This window comes from Mytilus trossulus, chromosome 2 (assembly GCF_036588685.1).
Source record: "Mytilus trossulus isolate FHL-02 chromosome 2, PNRI_Mtr1.1.1.hap1, whole genome shotgun sequence".
In the NCBI taxonomy this organism is placed as follows: domain Eukaryota; kingdom Metazoa; phylum Mollusca; class Bivalvia; order Mytilida; family Mytilidae; genus Mytilus; species Mytilus trossulus.
The window spans coordinates 7,926,479-7,952,121 of record NC_086374.1 but is presented as its reverse complement, the minus strand read 5'-3'; the positions used below and the strand labels follow the sequence as shown (position 1 = coordinate 7,952,121).

The 25,643-nt window shown below is 33.1% G+C and overlaps 1 protein-coding gene across 1 annotated transcript in view; it reads right to left on the bottom strand.

Annotated features, from left to right (window-relative positions):
* Positions 1 to 25,643, bottom strand: part of LOC134704818 (uncharacterized) — a 42,292-nt gene that overhangs the window by 3,029 nt on the left and 13,620 nt on the right. The window contains exons 2-7 of the mRNA XM_063563599.1: positions 19,259 to 19,327; positions 18,350 to 18,447; positions 17,851 to 17,946; positions 17,598 to 17,708; positions 13,136 to 13,426; positions 2,686 to 2,818 (exon numbers count right to left, since the gene is read on the bottom strand). Of these exons, the coding sequence (XP_063419669.1) occupies positions 2,686 to 2,818; positions 13,136 to 13,426; positions 17,598 to 17,708; positions 17,851 to 17,946; positions 18,350 to 18,447; positions 19,259 to 19,327 (798 nt within the window). The remainder of the gene's footprint in view (positions 1 to 2,685; positions 2,819 to 13,135; positions 13,427 to 17,597; positions 17,709 to 17,850; positions 17,947 to 18,349; positions 18,448 to 19,258; positions 19,328 to 25,643) is intronic.

Genomic DNA, 25,643 nt, shown 5'->3' with positions numbered 1-25,643 from the left:
ATGGAAAAGGGGAAGAGTATGTTTTTTTTTTCGTTTTGTTATGTTATTACTATCGCGGAAAAGTTGTTATTTATTTAACTATTTTACTTGAATCGAATGAAAAATTCAGAAAGATTGTCTTTCGAATAGCAATACATTTTATTAAAAAATAATCAGGATAAAATTATAGACCCTCCGCACCCGACCCTTTCGTGAGTTACGTTAATGTTATTCAATAGAATATAAGATTATTTTATTAGTTGATTATTTGATAGAGTAAAAGGTATACATAAATTTTAAAAAGTTACGAACTGACACGAAGACGAATATAAATACATGTAGGTCACAGTATGATTTCCTATTCAGTGTGTCTCGTTCTGAACATGCATGAATTAATTGCCACTGGACGTTAAGACGTTACGCACGATATTGCGTCCCAATTGGTAACGTCAAAATTTGACGTTTTACGTCGGTAATCGAGAATACTTTGTTCGTTTTGATTGTAATAATTTTTGATCGATATGGATACTTCAAAGTCTTGAATATGTACAAAATATTTGCTACTGGTAGATACGCAAGCAAATGAACTTTTCGGACTTCTGATTCGGCTTGTGTTGTATTTTTCTTTATATTTATTGTAACTTTTATTTTTTTGCTCTTTTCTTTTTAGTTTCTTTATCTCTTTTCAATATTTGATTCTCTCTGTCTCGGATATGAAATTCTTCTGTTCTGTAATTAATATTTACCTATTTATTGACAAATTACCATATGTTTTTATTTTTTTTATTTTAGATAATTATTCATTTTCTATTTGATTATAAGTACTTTTATATATTGCAATTCTTATCGTGGTTTCTATGATTCTATCTATTTTCGAAATTTGTAATTTGGTTATTTTGTTTTGTCCTCTGATCTTAAAACATAAAATCGAACCGTACTTGTTATTTAAAAGCAATGAAATATCGTTCACATATCATATGATAATACGAACTGCTTTCAAATTCGATGGCCTAGGAGGATGATTGGCCTAATGAGTTCATATAAAGTGACAAAAAACATGGTGATTTTAAGATACGCTCGTGGCGAGATTTGTTCAACTCCGATGCTTATCGACAGTTATTGCAACTATTTTAATTTTAAAAGGTCGCCTGATGTCCGGCTTCTCCTACCTTTGATGACAGGTCAATAAAATACAACAAATGTCGCTTACACATGATGTGGTGTTTAACACCAAAACAAAGAACAAAATTGTAGAAATAATTTGAAAATACATATATGTATAGCGTCCCGAATCGAAAACGTTCAAAACGTAAGAAAATTGATCAGTGGACAAACTTGCAAGACATTTGATTTGTTAAAAAACGAAGTATTTTCGACTTAACAGCTTATCAAAAAGTATGTTATCGTATTGTGGGGTGAAAGCACAACTACGAAAAAGCACTGTTTCATATGCTACAAATTCAATATTTAATAAAATGACGTTGAAACTGACAGTGTTTTTGTAAAAAGCGGCGAAATTCGACATTGGACAATCTTGCAATACATTTTCCCGAGGCCAATGCGTTTTTATTTGAAGTGCGAGTGCTGTAAAATTCCGGATTTGAAATTGTCTATCTAAGCACATTTGTAGGAATAATTTATAAAAACAAAATTTTATATCATTTGATATTTTAAACAGCGATAAATTTTGATAACTTACCATTTTCAGAAACCTGACCATGGCGAGGATTATTCATTTTTGAAAAAATATTTTTTTACCGTTCGATCAACACAAAAAACAGCAATGGCGTCATAAATTATATTAGACTTTTATCATTCATGCGAATTTTCGCGGATTTTAAACTTTTTATTAGACCACAAAAATTCCCGCAAAAGTTATTTTGCGAATAATTTGTTACGTCTGACACGCATATTTTTGACGTTTTGGTAATATTTGTATCATTATTTGAAATTATTATGAAAAGTTAAAGAATATTTTTGAATATTTTTGGAAACAGTAATACCTGCCTAATCTACGGATATAAATTTCATAAAGCTGAACTAGTTAGTTTTCATAAAAGAGCTATTTATCAAATTGTTCTGTCGCATTCCACGGCATTGACGCAATAACGTGCTTAGCGTCTTAGCAATCAACCTATTCAGTTTGACTCAATAACATTTTCCAAATCTTACACACGAATATGTTAAATCTGGATTTATTTTATGAAAGTCTACATTATAATTCTTCTGACCTATATGATAATGCTTCTTTATTATAGTGATAAATCAACAAAACTTCACGTTATTTGTTTCTAAAATTAAATTGCGGGTCTACAATGACGGTTTCTTTTACATCTATCATCGGTTGAACTTAAGAAACTAAATTTCCAAATAGGCAACAAAAAACTTTTAGACGAATAAAATTTTGAAGTAAATCATAGATTGCATGTTTATCAAGGAAAATAATGACCTTACACAGGTCATCATTTTATGCCTTGACGAATAATACCTTGAAACATGGTATCGTCTGGGTTGATTCTGAAAGAGAATGACCTGACGTTCTGAAAGAAAATAACTCCATATAGGTATATAAAAAAGCGTAACAGACAATTATGTATGTTCTAACTTCCAATTTTTGTGTTGATCTGCTGGATCCATAACAATGTTTAATGATGAATGAAAAAGTTGAAGTTAAATTCTTTAAAAAAACTATAATTAATTTATTACCTGTCTGCTGAATCAACTCTGAAGTTATTTGTACCATCCATCTTACATACTATAACTCGATTGCTAATCGGATCCTCACTAGAAAGTCCAGCGCATGGATATGTTACAGTATTCTCGAGACTTTCCACACCACCTAAAAAATACAAATAGTCTTGATGGAATTCATCTTAGGCACACATGTTTTTCTACAGTATTTTTTTTAATTTTTTTAGACTTTAAATGTATAGACAATGAACATTTGGTCCTCTGAAATCAAGGTGTTAGGTTTGACAAAAAGAACATATTCATGCCATGTACGTTACCAACAAGAAGTAACGATCAAGTCATAAGACGTATGTTAAATATGAGAGCAGATGACATCACTTTGGCTATATAATCCTTGTTTCTGATAATATAACAAACTAGGGGCTCTCAAGAGCCTGTATCGCTCACCTGAATTAATTGGGTTTTTGAAGTCATATAAAAAAGATAAATTTGGCTGCAAAGTAACTACACTTGGCCAGCACCTCATAAGGAAAGGAAAATTCATGCTATGTTTGATTTCATTCAATTCAGTGGTTCATTAAAAGAAGACTTTTGTATGCATTTTCCCTAGGGTCCTATATTAATCAAAGGCCCTCCGCTGACGGCCATCTTGGGTAATGGATCGGCTACAAAGTATCGACACTAGGTCACAATCTCATAAGGAATATTAATGCTATATTTGATATCATTCTATTCAGTGGTTCTTTAAAAAAAGAAATTTGCATGTATTTCCCATAGGGACCTATGTTAAACTAAGTTAACCCTAAGTTCATCTTGGATGTTAGATCGGCGACAAAGAAACAACATTTGGTCAGCATCTCATTAGAAACATTCATTCTATGTTTGATTCCATTCCGTTCATGTTAATAAATTGTGATTCGTTTCTTTCATTCAAATTTGAGTCTATATTTTATAATAACCGACACATGGCTAATTATCTATAGATGTATTTATAAACCGGATGTTGTGTCTGTAATTAGATATTCCTTGGTCTACAATACACATCATGATAGCAAGTTGATGTTGTTATTCTGCCTGAAGCAATTCTTATATTAATGAGCCTTCCTGTCCGATTATACCCACAAATAACATGGTGGCAGCGGTGAGCAACGTCTGAAACGTTATAAAACTAACAATTGTCAAAAACATTTGAGTAAATGGTCCTGAAAGCACCAAACACAAAATAAATCTCCACGTGGTTGAAAGACGCTGTTTCAGCAATGGCCGAGGCAACAAACACTTTCCGTCTACCCCCACAATTAAATGTCACAGAAGGAAATGTGTCAGAAACTTTAAAAAATGGAAAAGACAAGTTGAAATATATCTTGTGGCCAGCGGAGCTGTAAAAAAGGATGGTGCAGTCCAAGTAGCAATAATTTTGAATTGTGCCGGTCCCAACATTGTAGACATATTTGACCAAATTCAATGGACAGAGGGAGGTGATGAAAAGAAACCCGATAAACTTTTAGAAAAACTCGAGGCCTACTGCAACCCAAGAAAAAAATGAAGTTCTAGAGTCCCATAGATTTTGGATGGTACCATACCAAGAACCTTTTGATAATTTCTTAACTGAATTGAGAACTAGAGCAAATTCGTGCAATTTCCAAGAGAAAGATCGTATGATGCGTGACAAAATTATTTTTAGTGTCACAGGCAAACTTCAAGAACTTTTATTGAGAGAGGACAAGATAAACCTAGACAAGGCAATCAAAATTTGTAGAGCTTATGAACAATCAAATAAACATGTTAAGGAGTTGAGAGAATCTACAGTTCTACTCACACAGTCAATAAAGTCACACACCATGATAAGTTCAAAAAGAAAGCTTACCAACCTGAAAGTAAAAGACCCCAAACAAGGTACCCTCAATCACAGAGTAAACCTTCTTACAACACACAAACTAACAACAAAGAATATAATTTCTGTGGTTACAAACATGAAAGAAAAAAGGAAAAATGTCCGGCATGGGGAAAAACATGCGATGCGTGCAAAGGTAGAAACCATTTTAAAGCTAAATGCAAGAAAATACACTCAATCAGCTCAACACAAAGTGACCAAGAAGAAGATGACTGCTGGTTGAATGCTATCACTGGCCATACATCTGAAAATGTAATTCATGCTATAGGTGCAGAGTCTAAAAACATTTTAGCTTTAATGAATGTAAATGATTGCGATGTTAGATTTCAATTAGATAGCGCAGCCGATGTAAATACGATTTGTAAACGATATATCCGTAATGAACAAGTAAAACCAAGCACAATCACACTGTGTATGTGGAACAAAACACCTATGAAACCAATAGGAGAGGTACATTTGAAATTGATAAATCCGAAAAATGGTGACGAAACCATGGCAACTTTGGTCGTTGTGCCAAATGGACATATGAATTTACTAGGCCTGGAAACAATCCGTAGAATGGGATTAATAACTGTCAATGATGACCGTTTTATTGCAAAAGTAGAAACACAGAAAATTGGCGACCTAGGAGAGATAACTCTGAAAGTTGATGAAAATGTACCTGCAAAAACATTACCAAGTAGAAAACTACCGCTCTTTTTACAAGACGATGTTAAGAAGGAAATTGACAAGTTAGTTGAGAGACAAGTTTTGATTCCAGTAACCGAACCATCTAAATGGGTTAGTCAAATGGCCGTCGTTAGAAAACCGAATGGAAAATTGAGAATTTGCATTGATCCGCAACCGCTTAATACTGCATTAATGAGAGAACATTATAAACTACCAACTCTAGATGACGTACTTCCGAAATTAGCAAATGCTAAGATTTTCAGCCGACTGGATGTTAAAGAGGCATATTGGCATGTAAAACTAGACAAAAAGTCTAGTGATTTAACAACAATGATAACACCATTTGGGCGATACCGTTGGGCGAGACTTCCGTTTGGTCTCAAAGTTTCAAGCGAAATATTTCAACGAAAGCTCACAGAAGCTCTTGGAGATATAGAAGGAATATTCACAATAGCAGACGATATCATTGTTGCAGGTTGTGGTGGTACGAACGAGGAAGCATTAATAGACAATGATAGAAAGCTCAAAAAGTTGTTTCAACGTTGTAATGACTACAACATTCTTCTCAATGAGCAAAAGAAAGAAGTTGGATTAACCGAGATCACATTTCATGGTCACCGTATTACAAGAGAAGGAGTAAAAGTTGACGATGTTAAAGTAAAGGCGATACATGAAATGCCCTGTCCGACCGACGTGTCAGGAGTGAAAATATTGTGTGGAATGGTACAGTATATGGCAAAATTTCTGCCAGATCTTGCGAATGATCTAGCACCGATCCGTGAACTCACTAGAAAAGATGTACCGTGGATATGGTCCGATGAATGCAATATGGCATTTAAAAGAGTAAAGAAAAGACTTACCGAAGCACCCATATTGGCTTATTTTGATGTCAACAAAGAAGTTGTACTGCAAGTCGACAGTAGTAAGAGTGGTCTGGGAGGCGTACTGCTGCAAGAAGGGAAACCTGTTGAATTTGCGTCAAGAGCACTTAAACCAGAGTGTAATTGGGCTCAGATTGAAAAAGAAGCATTATCAATGTTATATGGTCTCGAGCGTTTTGACCAATACACATATGGACGTAAAGTAATAGTTAAGAATGACCATAAGCCACTTGCTGCGATATTAAGTAAACCGCTAAGTCGTGCACCAAAAAGATTACAAGATATTATGATGAAGTTATTCAGATATGACATTGAATTCCATTTTGTAAAAGGAGTCAACCTTGTATTAGCCGACACTCTAAGCAGAGCATATTTGGAAAATGACAATGCTACAGAGACAGCAAGACCACGAATTATGCAAATAAATACTTTTGAAGATATACCGGATGCCCGATTACAAGAAATAAGAACAGCGACAGAAGAAGATACTGAATTACAAAAGCTTGTAAAAATCATAAATTAAGGATGGCCACAGCACAGAGATACTGTGCCGTACTGTGCATTACCGTATTTTGAATGGCGAGACGAACTAAGTATTCAAGAAAATATAATTGTAAAAGGAGAAGCCATCCTGATACCAAAAGCATTAAGAAAGGAAATGAAAAACCGTTTACACAGCGCTCATTTCGGATATGATTCAATGATGAGGCGAGCCAGAGGAACAATATTTTGGCCAGGAATGGCAAAAGAGATAAAACAAATGACAGAGTTATGTGAAATTTGCCAAGAGTCAAAACCGAAAAATCAACGAGAACCGTTAATACAACATAGTGATGGTCAATCACCATGGGCGAAAATAGGAATGGACTTGTTCGAAATAAAAGGCAGACCATACCTAGTGTTCATTGATTACTTTTCGAATTTTACTGAAGTAGAATACTTATCGAAAACAACCTCTAGTCAAGTGATCACAATACTTAAGAAACAATTTGCGAGATTTGGAATCCCAAAAACAATTGTATCCGATAATGGACCTCAGTTTAGTTCCGATGAATTTCGACAATTTGCAACAAAATGGGGAATAAATCATACAGTGTCGTTTCCAAATCATCCTCAAGGAAACGGAAAAGCCGAATCCGCCGTTAAAGTGATTAAGAATATGATCAAGAAAACTCTTCAAGATGGTCGTGATCAATACGAGGCTCTTCTTGAATTGCGAAACACACCTACTCAGAACACTGGTCTCAGTCCGACCGAAATAATGTTCGGAAGAAAAACCCGTTCGATGATTCCATCAATTAACACAGAGCAAAAAGTACCGAATGCGAAAACCACAGAATTACGATCAACAAGGAAACAATCTGTCAAGAAATGTTATGACAAACGTGCTAAGAACATACCACCGTTAGGATCTGGTGACTCAGTGTATTTCGAACACAAACAAGGACAGCACTGGAAATTGGGAAAAGTAAAAGAAAGATTAAGCGAAAGAGCATACATAGTTAAAAGTCAGGAAGGAGTTCCGTACAGACGTAATCGATCTCACATGCGACCGACAAGTGTAAATGTACAAATCCGTGATGTATCACCACAACGGGAACTATTGAACTTTGATAACATTTCAGAAACAAAAACTTCTGTACCGACAGAACCAACAAATACTGCAGAACTGTCAATGAACTCAGACAATTTAGTTAGCGAGTGCGAACCAATTGAAAAGGAACATAAGCGTGTCGAACCGATAACTAGACCAAAACGTACTACCAGAGAACCAGCCTATTTGAAAGACTATGTGCGTTAAAGATATGACAATTTAATTTGTTTCAAGTAGTTAATTTTCTAGTCAATAATTTAGTTTCTAGTCGTTTTCATAATTAGTTTTAGTTATAAAAAAAATGAACTGCTATCACAAACTCTAGATACTGATTTTGTTCAAAACATGTGGAAAAGACTTTATAATTGAGATTATTATTTTTGGTAATTGTTTTGATAATAGTTGCGAATTTTAAAAGTAAATATCTTTCTTAAGAAAAGGGGATGTTAATAAATTGTGATTCGTTTCTTTCATTCAAATTTGAGTCTATATTTTATAATAACCGACACATGGCTAATTATCTATAGATGTATTTATAAACCGGATGTCTGTAATTAGATATTCCTTGGTCTACAATACACATCATGATAGCAAGTTGATGTTGTTATTCTGCCTGAAGCAATTCTTATATTAATGAGCCTTCCTGTCCGATTATACCCACAAATAACAGTTCAGTGTGTCACTAAACGAAAACATGTGTATGTATTTCCCATAGGGACCTATGTTAAACTAAGTTCCCCCACTGGCGTCAATCTTGGATGTTGGATCGGCGACTAAGTCACAACACTTGGTCAGCACCTCATAAGAAACACTCATGCTCTTTTTGGTTTCCATTCATTCAGTGGTTCTCTAAAAGAAGTCATTTGTATGCATTTTCGTAGGGCTCTATGTTAAATTTAGTCCCCTCGTTGGCGGCCAACTTGGATGTTGGATCGGCGACAATGTAACAACACTTGGTCAGCATCTCATAAAAAACATTTATGATATGTTTGATTTCATGCTGTTCAATGGTTCTCTCAAAGAATATATTTGTATGTATTTCCTATTGGGTCCTATGTTAAGCAAAGTTTCCCGCTGGCAGCCATCATGGATGATGGATCGGCTACAGAGTTACAACAATTAGTTAGCATCTCATTAAGAACATTCATGCTATGTTTGGTTTCATTCCACTAACATTAGTTTGCGGATCCTGCTCCACATGTGGCACAAATCGTGACACTTTTGCTATTAAAATTCCGGTATATAGTCTTATTCAGTTAATCATATTCGTGCAACGGAAGGGGATTGTAATTATGACATAAGGAACATATCCAATACAGGGGCGGATGCAGGAATTTTCCAAAGGGGGGTGCTATCCCAGGGCAAAGGGGGGGGGGGGGTGCAAAACATATGTCCCGATACAAATGCATTGATCGGCCAAAATAAAGGGGGTGCGAACCCCCGGAACCCCCCCTCTGGATCCGCCACTGCATTATTATCAGTAAAACGGTTACTTTATTACAGTCAACCAACTCGTGATAGCGTCCGTAAAATTTACGAAGGGATGATTGCAAATACACTTTAGAACTCTTGGTTTAATAGATTCTTTGTAAGCAGCAACCCTCTTTCAAGAAAATAATGATAGTAAATACAAACCCGGTAATATTGTCTCAATTGGGAGGTATATATCCCGTATGCTGAGAAATATTTATCAAGAAAATTATAAAAATAAGTTATAAAACTTTTTTTTTTAATTCAAGGGGACAAATAACATGTTAATATAAATACATGTTCAAATGTAGGCCATATGCTGACATATTAAAATAACATTTTAAAAGTAATGAACTTGACATATATACCATTCACAACTATAAAAACTCGGACTTCAGTATTTCTGTGTTTTTACTTTTTTTCAAGATTGGTAAAAACATGTCAATTAAAGTCCGCTTGATAGATATTCATCTGTGTATCTTTAGAATAATGATTATTATTGTCAAAGTAATAACATTTTTAATGAACTGTTTTATTCAAATGAAATTCACTGTTGAGGGGAGACCGTCAGTTATGGGCATTGACCGTTTTGGACATCGCTCTAGACCGGCTTGAATAAATTGTTATTCCAAATAACCTTGTGTTATGTTACACATTTTGCTATGCTATTGACTTTAATGGCTAACAAGAGCTGACTGTTTGTTGGTTTCTGGTTCCTGCTCAGTTGAATACCACGTGGTAAACTTTGGATCTCTTTTGGGGTATTGCATATATATTTGTGATAAGGTGAAGCCGTTTTCCAATACTTTATATAGACAGCTTATCTTACTGATCTACCAAAGACGACAAAGGATAGACAAAGCTCTTCTTGCGTCAGACAAGAAACAAAATATGAACTGACTTGGCTTGGTACATGTTTAATATACATGTATATTTATCTATTTATGTGGTTCCTAAGTGTTTCTTTTCACGCTCTTTATATAGATTAGACCGTTGCTTTTCCCGTTTGAATGGTTTTCCACCAGTAATTTTTGGGGCCCTTTATAGCTTGGTGTTCGGTCTGAACCCAGGCTCCGTGGTGAAAGCAACACCTCGACCTATAATGGTTTTCTTTTTTTAATTGTTACTTGGATAGAAAGTTGTCTCATTGGCATCTCCTTATATCTATCACTTAGTAAACTCGTATATAATTCAAGTAAAATAACAATTTAATACAACATATAATTATAAAAATGTAAAAACAAATGTTTTTAATTTGATAAATAGATTTTATTGTTTTTGAGAGCCCATGCATAAAAAGATGTTTTCTGGTCTGGACAAAAAAAGTATTCACTTGGGGTAAAAATCCCAGCCTTAAAAATCAAATGGTAAATTCTTCAGAACAATAGAGCTTTGAGATGTTGAGAATGATTATCAGATACAATTATTCTTACATCAAAATTGTACACAAATAGTTTACCATCATCAGAAAAAGATGCAGGTGATTGTCACTGTTTCAACAGAAGCGTTAGACGACGAAGAAGAAGATACAAGAAATAAATATCTGATTACAAAAGCAAATACGTAACGATTATTTGAATATATTGGCAAAACAATGGTGATCATTTGATTACTAAGATCCCCTCTCAAGAAGGACCTCAGTAGCGTAGCTTAAACATGGTTTGTAGAGACGCAAGAGATTTTAATCCCGACAGTAAAGGCAAAACGGAGATTCAATTCTAACAATATCAAAACGAAGTTGGGATTTGATAGCAAGTCAGAACTGAACGGGAAAAAAACCCAAAAACTTCAGATTAGACTGATTTATTAATTTATTGATTGTTCTTGTCTGATATAAATTGAACAAAATTGTATTTAAAAAAAAATGTGATTTTGTTGCCAATGAGACAACTCACCACACGAGACCAAAATGACAGAAATTATTAACAACTATAGGTTACTGTACGAACTTAAACAGTGAGAAAAGGCCATACAGCATAGTCAGCTATACTAGGACCCAAAAATGACAAATGTAAAACAATTTAAGGTGGTATGGTGTCTTCCTCCATCTTGGATTTAAAAAACAGAGAACCATTGGTCCAGATTTTCTATCGAGTTAGCAAAGTTTGATGCAGAAATGCAGATATTTAATGTGCATTTTCATTTAAAAGAACCAATTTATAAGAATATAACTTATCAATTTTAATATTTTTGCAAATGTTGATTATTTTTGATTGTTTTAAAAAAAATATGGCATTTTAAGGGGAGGTTACTCTAAAACAGTGCATTTTCTGAAGGATTCTACATAGAATTTTCCTATTTTGTATATTAGCCATAAAAAACGTATGGTGACCCTATCTTTTCTTTTGGTATTCTCAAAGCATTGTCTGAAAGCTATCTTTTCCTTAAGTATTTAACAATTCTATCATTTTGTTTAGTTTCTAATCACAAAATGGTGTTTTTTTCTGTATAATCCTTACAAAATGTGTCATTTTGTCACGCCCTGTAGCTTGAGAAAATGTGGGGTGACCTATCATTTTTATTATACTTTACAACATACATCAATAGATACTACATTTTGGCAAAGTATGCACAAATTATATCAGTTTATTTTAGACTCCATACCACTTTAAACGAGAAAACTAACGATATCAACAAACGACAACCACTGAATAACAAGTTCATGGCTTGAGACAGGCACATACAAATATAATGAGGCGGGGTTAAACATTTTAGCCGAATCCCAAGCACCCCGCCCTAACCTTGGACAGTGATGCCTATAAAGGACAAGATAAACAATATCCAATATATATGTAGAGTGCGTCAAACAAAATAATAGCATGCATTTCAATTGGAAACTGGAAAAACTGAACATGTTATACAGGGGCAGACATATTTCTTGCTACATGCTTGCTATGGTTTCCTGATTCAAGGGTTCTATAATGTACTGAGCTAATGATATCATTTCCTTTCATCAGTTTAAACTTCTCATTTATGCAGGACGTGGCTGTGTAATTTAACATCTCGGACAACCAAACTAACGACCCATTCAAGCATGGATTAAACTGCTTGATAGCTTCTTGTAAAGAGTATATACTGGAATGTTTAATAAAGCTAAACGAGCCACCAGCTCATCAAGGAGAAAGGGTGTGGTTGGGTGACCATACTCTGGCAAAAAGATCGTTGTTAGGAATGCTAGATTTTTTTCAATCATACCCCCAGTTATAAAAAGGGTATACTCTTTGACCTCTGTCAATCCGTCCGTCCGTCCTTCTTTCTTTCTTTTAATATTCGTAAATTAAATACCTTGCTTCTGAATTCAACACTGCAAAGGTTTAAAGGTTGATAAAAAGGGAAATGTTTAAGATTTTAAAACTATGTTTAACTTTTGAGATAGACTTTTCGTATTAAGATTAAGGCCAATATTATCAAAAACGTGTTCAACCCCAAACACACTATGAATATTCCTTTAAATTCTTAAGTTTGCAAGAGGTTTTTGCTGAGTGCAATATTGAAAGTTTGTTAATCACTTCTTTTTTTAAATTCACATTTTTACTTGTTGTAAACTTTCATAGCTTACTATACTCAATGGGCTTTGATCCTTGTTAGTTGCCATACCTGGACTTATACTTTATGACAAGTTAAGTCGACCCTAATGCTCTTTTTAAGGTTTGTATCATTTGAAATGATGCCACGTCTCAATGTTGTTATATTTTTTTAGAACATATTAAGTTACTATAATATTCAAGATCCATAGATGTACTCATCATTGAATTGTATTGTTAAGGATTCTTACCCTTGTTTATCGTTTAAGATGTTAACTAATGAAATTTTAGTTATGTGTTAACATCTAGTTGTCTTTATTAAGATTCGAATTAAGTTTTGTTTTTTATATGTTCAATGCTATAAAAAAAATTAATTACCTCTCAATGGTAGATATAAAGGATCTGTCTGAACATTAACACATAAATTTCTTACCTGGACCTAATTTGAAATGTTCTGTGTCCACTTTAGCGCTGATGACTCCAAGTGTCATGTTTGACACATAGTCTGGCAAAAATTGAGAACCATCATACTCTGTGTCATATTGAACTTCAATGATCATGTCCAAAATATTAAAGTCTTTTTGATTTGACCAGAGAGTATAAGTTTCATCCAGTTCTGTAGCATCTCCAAAATAACTATACATATCCATATTTTTTGAGTAGTCATGAAACGTGAATGTTGCATTGCAGCGATTTATTGTTGGCTTCAATAATTCGTCTTGGACTAAAGTATAATAATGCGCTAATATAAACCCAATTCAGTGTATGTAAAGTACGGATCCTAAAATATCATTTTTACTGTATATGCCATAAATGTCTAATGTAGAATGATAAATAAACAGACGAACTTTTTATAATTTTTGAAGAAAATAAAGAAAATTAGTTAAAATGTATATGTTCAGAAATACATAAAACTAATAAAACAAAGTAAGAGATGCGAGCGGGGTTTTATCGCGCCTAAAGCCATCCAGCTGTGAAATATATACCAAAATAGGTGAATATTAGGACATTTCACGAACAGATCGTGCAGGTGCTTTATAACTAACAGGTGAGATGTTGTTGCAGTAAAAAATATTCATTTCAATACAATTATTAAAGTTGTATAACGTAGAATATGTTTTGTCATTCAGTTTCTTCATATTTAACTAAATTCCACTACGATGATTTCGTAATGCTAGTCATGTTTACTGTCGAATAATGATACTATTCTTTCATTTTCACTGTGGAGCGAATCATGAGTATTGTATATGCGGTGCATTTTCACTGTATAAATTATTATTTTTATCTATTACAGCTCATTTATTTAAGCATGTAGAGCAAGACTTTAGTTGATTTGCTTGCTTTTTTTATTGGATAATCATTATGATAACACCCAATTTAATTCAAATATTAAAAATACAGGTTAGACTATGCCTATTCATATTGTTTAAAAATGTCAATCTTATTTACAAAGTTTGTATAAACAATTGTACAAACAAAGCAAGCAAGCCAACCAAAGTTTTGCTTTACATGCATTAGGAAATTAGCTGTAAAGCCTTAATTTAGCCGACTTGCTCAAACATAAAGAAATAAAGATAAAGAAAGATTGGATAAAATTTAACTTACGGAGGAAAGTTTGGTTTTAAAACACTCTAATAAATTCAATAGAAATAACATTTATTTCAAATGTATTGCATTTAGTTTCTTATAAAGCGTATAGGGATCTTTATCCTTATTTTTTTATCCATTTTCATGACACTTCACCACTAATTACATACATCTTGATATAGATTGCACCTTTCTTTTCCCGTTTAAAAGGTTTTACACTGGATACCTTTATAACTTGCTGTTAGGTGTGAGCCGAGACTCCATGTTGAAGACCGTATTTGACGTATAATGGTCTACTTTTATAAATTGTGACTCGGATGGAGAGTTGTTTCATTGTCACATACGTCATCTATATATGGCTCAAAAACGAAACGAGACGGGATAAAAAGATCTACGCTACTTTTTTAATATATTTATAATGGGCTTAATATGAGTAAAAATAGAGTAAAATAGTGGGTTGCATTTGGGTATAAGCGTCACGCCGGATTGCCGATTTTTTGCAAGCGTGACAGGTGAAAGTCAAATGATTGTGTAAAGAAAAACGGGAAATGAAGTCTAGCGGGACACGGATAATTACAAAAAATTAGAACTGCATAGTATAAGCGGAATACGGGAATCTGACAAAACAATAAGCGGAATACGGGAATCTGCCAAAACAGTAAGCAGGATCGGGGATCAGAACCCCCAATGAGACCCCAAAATAAGATATTTTTGTATATTTATCCTATTGTTACAGTCATGCCTTTAATAACAAATGTATCCGGTGCATGCATTTTTTTTATATTTTTGGTCCTTTAATATAGATATTTGGAATTCGTTGACATGCTGAATCTAACCGTGAATCTAGTTTATGGATTTTTTGCCTAGTTGCTGAAATAGCCCACATAGAGTTCCAAAGGGTCTAAAATCAACAAAAATGAATTGTAGCATGCATTTCGTGTACAATAACCCAAATGTGCATGGTTTTACCTCTGCGGTAGTATCCATTCGCGGATCTAGAATTTTTCATAAGTAGGGACCCACAGACTACGTACCTAAGAGGGCCCGCTGCTGTCACGCTCCAGTGATTCCCTATATAAGTTAAAATTAAGGAGAAACGTAATCTGAAGAATACAATATGACATTTTGAGAATCGCTTTTGTTACACGTTTGAAAAGCTATATATTTGATGAAGAATGAATGAGGAGTTTGTATTTCAATTTGAAAATACATGTATCATAAATCCTAAAGTCATCAACTAAGTTTTTTTTCATTTGTTGCAAGTGCATTTATCACATAATTCTACAATAAAAATTCCTCGCATCTTTGAAAATTCTACATTAATAATGACTGCACTAACAGTGATAATTCATCGCATCTATAGTTAAAATGGATCGCTTTCAATAATCGATATGCTATATTATGATGCTTTTATAACACTTAATTGAACTTTAATGCTATGTTTGTATATTATAAAGACATATCACAATGAAAATATGTTAAAACTTAACTTAAAATCCTTTAACTTGATATTTTCAAAACGTAAACAAATACAGTTTTCCCATGATCCTTTATTCTACAATAAACATACCCGCATATAACAGTAAAAATGAACTAGCTGGATTCGCACTTTATATACACTGCAATTGGTTTGTTCTTAATCCAAGTATAAAATTAAAAAAACCCGTTCAATTATATAATTCTATCAAATATCAGCGTTCAAAGATGTCAACAAAATTGTAGCCAGCCAATAATATTTTTAAAACTGAATTACATCTTACAACTTTTTATTATGCATTTATTATTCAAGGTTAATATAGAATAGATTTCAATATAGCAGAATTAAGAACGTGTGTCTTTGCGATTCAATTATGACATGAAATCTTACAACTGATAACTTGAAAAAGATCATGAAGAGGTACAGGTATTTGTAACTTCAAACTTCGTTAAATTCAATAAAGGAGTAGGTTCAGAAAGACCCCTTGTCGGCCCCAAAATATAGAAGTTTTACTAAATTGTTTAAATGTAACTTTTGGTTATTGTTTGGAAAGTATTATTCCTCTGCTACATAAATATGGGCTGTTTTTGGCATTACAGTGCACATATATCGAGTACTTGCATCATTAGGTCATGCTAAATTACTGAAATCTTTACAATTTCAGCATTTTAGTTAAATTTTAGACGGTTTTTGTCTTAAACGGAAGTGGCCGCATTCGTGTTCATTCTTGATATTGAAACGTAAGTTGTGTTTAATGATAATACATAACATAAATAAAGGTCGAAGATGAACACGGATGCGGCCACTTTCATTTTTGACACAAAACATCTGAAAAATGACAGTTTTTGGCATATTTGACAGATTTCTCATATTTGAGCTAGAATCGGAGCGTTTTTAATGAGTGAAATCTTTCACATAAAGACATTTAAGTGCAAAAAAAGGGTCCAAAATAATTTGTCAGATTAACTTAAAATTTGAGGCTAAAACCGGCCCTTACCGGACCTACTCCTTGCCGCAAACCACTTTTTATTTGGCTACGATTTCAATGATTTTCCATGATTATTTGGGAGTGTACTACATTTAATATTACACTTGCTTCCAATTTGTATTAAGTAGAAATTGCAAGTTTTTTGTATTATATATTTTCTACGCTTTCGATCTGTGTCTTCACATTATAGTACATTTTTTTTTACGCTTTTGATCTGTTTCTTCAAAAAATATCGTTGACAACTACTTGATATCACCGATTGCTGTATCACGACAGATGAGTGTAATAATAGCCTTTTGTTTGACTGCTTGATAGAACGGTATTTCAATGCCACAAATTTCATTCAAAGCTTTACTTCGAAAAAATTACAAAGATACTTATTTGATATTTTAAGAACCAGGTTAAATACATTAGTGATGGTTAATTCTGGCGTAGCTATTCCACTTCAGTAGTGTTTGTGTATACTCTTCAATCATAAATATGTAATAGACTGAACATGGCTAGGACTTGAATAGTGATGAGGATGACAACTTACTTCTGAGTTAACTAGTTGCACGATCTTATACATTTGTTATATGAAATGGAATTTTTTTAGTACAAATTATAAATTCTTAGGGGGTTCAAGAGGTTTGTCAATACCATCGTTTTAACCGTATCAGTCTGAGGAACTGGGTTTTATTGTTGTAAATGTCCATATTTGTATAATATCTATCATTCGTTAAAGACTTTTTGTTCTTGTTACGTTATGTTTCATTACGTGACTTCAATAACAAACAAACTATGAACAAAGTTAACAGGAGGAATTTAATTAGTGAGTTGTTTTCAAAGATGAGAGTCATTTACCTGTCAAACAAGTACTTCCAGAAAAATCCGAAGAACAGACACATGATCCAGTACCGCTAAGTCCCTGACAGTCGCCTGGATAGCAGGGGAAATCATAAGAGCATGTTGCAGCTGAAGGTAAATAAATAGAATTATTTATAGTTCAAGTTCTTCATTCGAAATTTTCGAAAAAGAACGGTTCAAGATAACAAAAATGTTTTCGTTAGTTTATTTTAAATATATTTTTCTCATGAACTTTATTATACAAACGTACCTCCATAACAGCGATTGCCTGTCCATCCATCTGTACAGTTACACTGACCAGGTGATGTACATTGTCCACCATTTCCACACGGTGGTGTACAAATCGCTGCAATTTTAAAGCAACACGATATTGGTTAATGATATATATTTTTCATTACATTGTCCGAAACTTTAATATTTTATCGTTTGACATTAGCATATGAGACGTAAAGGTAAAGGGTTTTCAACGGAAGAAAAAATGAAGAGACATCAAAGGGGAAAAGGTAAGCTGACCTAATACGAACAAATAAAGTGTACGATCAAGTTGTGCCTCTGATACTTTAAATTTTAATGTCTACAGTTATTATAAATAGTCTTAAACGTATTGGTATAATTGTATGGAATTTTGGCCCATAAATGCTTTTTAACGTTGTACTGGGCTTTCTAACTTATTTGATTAACGCGTCACTGATGAATCTTATGTAGACTTATTTTAAAACCATATATTTTGTTTTCATATTCATAATCACCTCTATTACAGTTTTGGTAGGTAGTTGTAGTCCAACCGTTACAACAGAAATATTGATAATAGTAATAGTTGACCTTTACCCTCCTCCATCCACAGCATCTGACAAATGTATACCAATAAATTATTATACACAAAAAAATATTAAAATTAAATAAATAAATATTCTCAAATATGTAAAAACTATGGTACGAGAACTAAGTTTTCATCCAACGGATTTTGTATCCAATTTTGTAGAATGTAACAATATCTGACGAAGTAATGTAAATTTAAGACGGAACATAATCCAGATTTGATGATTTTAAATAACAGCCCCCACAGATAATTATCCGAAATAGAAAACAATATGTCCCGTTACACATGCATGAGAACGAAGACCAGAAGGACACTTTACTCTACAGTTATAAGATTATGAATAGGTGCGAATTTACAATAAAAAAGACATTCGTGTTATCAAAATCTCGATTTAACGTTAAAAGTCCGTGGAAATGTTATACGGAATCAATTACCCAAACTTAAGGGAATTTTGAATTATGACTTAAATTTATGGATGAACAGTGCACATTTCAGCTAAATTTATGTGTAGTAAAGAGTTTATCTTTTCGCACCACCCTCAAAATTCATTCACAAATCATTTTATACTGTACCCATTTTGAATATCATTTAGGAATGTTGCGGTGTTTAACAAATTGTGGTTTTGCATGTTGCTTGTCATAGTTGTCAAAATAATTTGCTTTGATTTCAAATTAACTGTTTGTAAGCATTATATATATACTTCTTTTCTAAACAACAAATATATATATATATTTCAATACACACACATAATACATAATCATCTTTAAACATTTAATCAATTACGTCGAACTGAACATTCTAGAAGACTGACGAAAAACATATAATATTTCTTTCTTACGCATTCCAGGTTCTATAGACGCATCTCCATTCGTATCTCCAGCCACAAATGAGTCGATTGCAAAAATTCCTAAAACACATGAACATGATCAAGTCATGAGTTAGCAACCATTATCTGTATATTATTCATTTCAAAACGATAATAAGACCATTCAAGGTTTTGCCCTAGAATCTGTATTTGTATAATATGTCAATTAAGAGATAACTGTATTGTATTTGAAGCTTTAAGGACGTCCATCGGTTGTTTTACTGTCGCAAATTAAGTTTACCTGGCGACGCGGAGCGGAGACAGGTAAACGGGTATTTGCGACCGTAAAACTACCGATGGACGTCCACAAAGCTTCAAATACAATACAGTTATCTCTATTCTAATGCAAAACAAGTTTATAATTAAATTTTAATCATTAATTTAGTCTAAAATGTTCATTAAAAAAATTTCGCGAAAAGATGTTATGATCTTTGGTCCCTACACAAGGTGACGTCATAGGTATGCTCCCAGCGTCAAACATAAACACCGGGCGTTTTCTGGCTTCTGTGCCGCTTCAGAATGTAATAAAATTGGTAAAAAGAAGATTTTTAGGCGCAACAAGTGAGTTTTTTGTTTATTATTGTAGAAATAACATGTCAATACATTCCGAAATTCAAAATATCGGCTGTCCTGTTGGTGACCTTCTGCTGTTATTTTTTTAATTTGGTCGGGTTGTTGTCTCTTTGACACATTCCCCATTTCCATTCTCAATTTTATTCCTTAGTTACAGACAAGGAGATAGAGAATTTTACGCTTGCTGTTATCCAATCAGAACAATTGTTACAAAATAATTGCATTAGAATACACAATATTGTTGATTGATTGATTAACCCTCTTGCTGCCGACCGTTTTTCAAGGTTGCATTTCATATGCCGGCAAATACGACAGCTCGACGTCTGTGACGTAATATGCCAAACAACGACGTCATTCGATATATGACGTCACGACATAATGACCGTTACATTTGGGACAAATTGGAGAAAAACATATCATTGTTTAATCTTCCGTGTTTTTAATTGAAAGAAATACAGCATTGATGAGAAGCTTGCATAAATTTAACCATGGACATATGTGTCCCTCCGGCACTGCCGGTTTGGACATATGTGTCCCTCCGGCAGCAAGAGGGTTAAAGGTTGCTTAACATTCAGAGCATGCACATGGATATAACAATTAACATGCAGATGTTACTTTCTGATTTATTCCGCAATACTTTCAATAAAAAAATCAAGCCAAGAGAAATTGATAGGTGCATTTTTTAATTGTTAGTTTCCACTGTTGTTTTATTTGTACTATTGTCTGTCATTTCGCAGTTTTTCGCTTTTGGCCGACTATCCCTTTTGGATCTTTCGCCTCTCTTGTCCGTCGGTTTTAAATTAATTGTTATACAACTTGTCTCTTTGTCTTTTGAATATATTCATTATGTAGATATACTGGAAATTGGTGATTATTTTGTAATTCTATACAATATGTGTGGAAATATAAATCCTATCAAAGATTTCTTTGATAAATATTGCAGTTTTTTCAGTATTCTTTTTTGTCTCTTTTTCATTGTGATTTATAATTAGTGTGTACCTCTTATGGAAGATTTGAAGTGCCTGAGGGTCAAATTCAAGCAGAATAGGAGTTTAATCTTTTAAACAATGGACTTGTCAACCGATTAATGATGGGATCTTTAAAATTATCGAAAACAACACTATATTACAAAATATTTATAGGAAATATGTCAAGACACAGCTTCCGCGGTTTGTTTTAAGACAAATTAGTAACAAGGAGAAAGATTTCAATCAAAATGACATTGATAAAAAACGACGATTAAAATCATTTACAACGACATGGGAGATAATATTATAAAGGATAACATTTAAATGGCCTTGTTTTACCTCCCTTTATGCGAAGCATAAAAGCCTTAGTTTATCAAAAATTTAAAAATGTGTAAACAAATAATATATTAATAAGATCATATCAATGATAATGCATATCAACACAAAAGTGCTGACTACTATTTTGGTAAGAGCTTCCGGGAAATAAAACTCCACCACCAGTGGCATCGACCAAGTGGTTGTAAATAAACTCATCATAGAAACCAGGATTAAATTTTGGTATTTAAATCAGACGCGCGTTTCTTCAGAAAAAGACTCATCAGTGACCCTCGAATCGAAAATATTTAATAGGCTAAATACAGTATCAAATTAAAGAGCATTAAGGACCCTAAAAATCTTAAAATATTATCAAACAACAACAACGGTATATGAATACAATTTTTCAGACAATTATGTTTCGTGTTTTCTTCCTGAATCATCAAACAAAACCAGGAAGTATATGTTCTAGAAAAAGAAAACCTGTTTGAATTACAAACCGTTCGTGTTGCAATTTAAGACAAGGAAGTAGCTCAATTATGGATATTTAATCCATGTAAGCTTATATGTACAAATATTTATTATTTGCTTTAAATTTCTAGACTATTTTAAATCACTTTTTTCAGATGCTTATTTTCACGAGGCAAGAAAATCGTGATATTGTTTTCTGTGGCTGTTACTTCATTTAAAAAAAAACAGGTCGTTACTATATAAAAATACTTCTACATAGCTTGTTTTAACATCATTTAATCAAAGCCTTCATATAAGATAAGATTAGACCCTATTGTCGGTGTGCTTAAATAACCACTTGAAGATCTTTATAAATGCAATGAAACAACTATGATATATTATCAACTTATTAGGGATTTCCAGATTTGCTACGTATCAGGCACGGTTGGTACGTAACACAACCGTTGGTGCTGTTTTGGAGGTATCATTTAACACATGACATTATCTTATTCCTCATGATGAAATTTAAAGAATTAATATCCGTATCACCGAAAAACTAGCTTAACGATTAATTTGATAGCGATTTTAACGTTTCAAGAACACTTTGTTTATGATTCGTTATGAAATAACTTATTTATGCGCAAGTGTATGAATCAAACAGACCTTAAACGAACTGAGTTCAAATTGACACGACCTTTACATTCTAAATATAGATTTGTGTTTCTGTTTGTTATAGGTATTTTGTTTTGGTTCGTTTATTTATAGAAAAAAAACTGTTTTCATACAGACATGTGAATTAAAATAATAACTATAAACTACTTTCTTAAACAGTCGGAAACCAGGTTGAAATAGAACAAAAGAATCGAAGCTCTTTGTTAGAGAAGTCGATAAATGTTTACTGTATTGTTTACTATATTGACAAATTTTTTTAAAAGTTAATAGAAACAAACAAAATTGCAATTTTCTTCTCAATTACGAGGTGTTATTAATTTTAAAAACAATTTAATAAGTTTTCAATTTATCTAGTACATAGTTAAGCAGAACAATTATATATCAAGTCGACGACATGTGTACCTTTTAAGTTGGATGAAGAAAATGCATAACCTCCGATTAAAAAAAAATTTACCACGAACGGAAAACATATCAATCTATTAGTTAAGTAACTTTCGTGTTTGCCTTTCCATTATTTGATTGAAAAAAAAATTCCATAATATCGACGGATTTATTCAATTATCGCCCTTTGATAAGATAACTGCCACTTGCGCGTCACGATAGCAGTCCGCCATTGCATTAGTGAAAGAAACATTGTAAAAATAGCGAATCAGTGCGTAAAAATTGTTGGATTATTACCTGTATTATGACTACTCAAGTGAAAATATCAATGCCCTCAGAATTAAATAACGTAACGGAGTGGATTGACGACATGAGAAAGTGGCCAAACATCATGTACGGGGACATTTTTAATTATTTGATATCGTCAAAAGCTGTGGATGGTGCAGAAATGAAAAACTTCAAAAGTCTCCAAAGCTACAACTATTTTCAGAGCGGCAATGTTGACAAAGTTTTGCATAACATTCTTTCGGATGCCAGAATGTATTTGAAAGCAGACGTTCGTGCTTCCCAGACAGTAAGTCGGGTGAACGAAGCCTATGTCATTTGCTCTATGGACGGAACCGTTGAACAAGGATGGTGTACTTGTATGGCAGGACAAGGGCTATCCTGTAGCCATGTAGGTGCAGTACTTTGTAAGGTTGAACATGCAGTCAGGAATAACATGACTGGTGCTAGCTGTTCTGATGAAAATGCAATGTGGAATAGAGGTACCAAGAGAAACATTGAGCCAAACCTTTGTCAAACATAGTGTTCAAAAAAACAAAACAGGGTGACAATTTACTTTTAGATTTAAATGTGAATGCTCCAGGTGTTCGTGACACACCAATGTATTATTCTTCCTAAGAACTTAGAACAGCTGTAGAACAGTCTCTACTTCTCCCCCTGTTCAAACTAAAAGGAACAACAATAAATAAAAGTTTCGTCAGCAAACCAGCTGCTAAGGAGAACATTCCTAAAGACCATGGTGAACATGATTCGTTTAGTTCTTGTCAAAGGTGCTCATCCTTTTATTCCAAATATCTTGCTGTCGACTTGGCCCGTACTGTAAAATTACAAACTGACACTATTAACCAGAGCAAGAGTGTTCAGTGGAAAGATGCAAGAAAAATTCGAATAACTGCTAGCAGCGCAAGCAAAGTTCCGATTAAGGAAACCACAGACTGTACAAACTTTATTCGTGAACATCTTCATCCAAAGTTTGTGGGTAATAAATTTACAAAGCACGGCCAAGAAGGTGAAACTGCAGCTAAGGAATATTTATTGACAAATGGATACCGTGTCGTTGAAAATGGAACATACGTATCAACAGAAGAGAACTGGCTATCTGCAAGTCCGGATGGTATTATAAATGACGTCACATTACTGGAAATTAAAAGTCCTGTACCTTGTGCCAAGTGGACAACACTGAATGAACTATTCACAGGTCAAAAATATGATGTTCATATGAATAACAATGGTATTTTAGTTTAAAAAGTGAAAGGGAATCGAGGATTTTTTCTGCAAATTCAGTTAACTATGTTTTGCACTGGACTAAGAAAATGTAAACTTTTAATTTGGCTAAATCCTGATGAATTTCAGTACCTTATGATGAACAATATGTATTTGAGCATGTTGCTAGACTGCGCACATTTTATTTCAAGAAAATGATGAATATTATTGTTGATGAAATTGAAGATGATAGATTAGTTTTTAGCAAAGCTTTCATAAAATTTATGCGACTGTGATATCATACACATTTCATTAGGATTATAGTATTTAAAGTCATTTAGTATTTTCATTATGTTTACTAAATCATGTAGAACATTAATACCAAGTTCTTTTCTTCATTTTGCTTGAATTATATATATTTAAAAGAAAATGTGGTATGATTGCCAACGAGACAACTGTTCAATAGAGACCAAAATGACACAGACAGATATCAACAACTATACATGTAGGTCATTGTGTGGCCTTCAACAATGAGCAATGCCCATGCCGCATAGTCAGCCATAAAAGGCTCCGATATGACAATGTAAAACAATTCAAACGAGAAAACTAACAGCCTCATTTATATAAAAAAAATGAATGCAGAAGAAATATGTAACACAATCAAACAACAACCACTGAATTACAGGCTACTGACTGCAGACAGGCACATGCATAAATAATGCAAGTGTACAATGTAGATACAACATTCATATTTATTTACATGTATCATACGTAAACAACATGTACTATATGATTGTTAATTATTTAAAATATTCTCAGAATGAAAAAAAAAATATATGAACCGCCTCAAAGTGATCTTGTTGCCAATATAATCACGAAAATCATTTAATACTGTAAATTTAGAAATTAGTTAGTGCATTCATTCTTATCATGTCAAATTTCAATAGTAAATATACATGTACATGTATGTATCTTAAAATTGAACACTTTAAAAATCAATAATATCTTTGAAATAAATAAAAACATTAATTAATATCTGATTTTACAGTAGTCAAGTTTCTAATGTGAACTGCCCCGAATCAACACAACTAAGGATACCAATCAAGTTACATGTATCATCCTGAATATGCACGAAGTATTTTCCACTGGACGTTAAGCAACCAACAATCAATTAATCAACTACATGTAAACACATGAAACACTAGTCAATTCATTGTATCAGGAATTCTCGAACAATGCAAAATTTGCATCTTCTAAGTGGATAGATGCCTATTCTTCCATTTGTTTTCATACAAGTTGCAATTTTAAAAATTATTGCATTTTGTTTAATGTTTATCTTGGAGACCAAATGCTATACACAATGTTTACACAGTGTTGATGAAGTAATAGTTTATACAAGTAACATTTTATAATGTCATGTCATGAATATCTTGGGTGTCTTGTGGTGAGAATATTGTACATTGTAGTTGAAATTTTATCTTGAATTAATTGGCTCATTATTATTATCCACA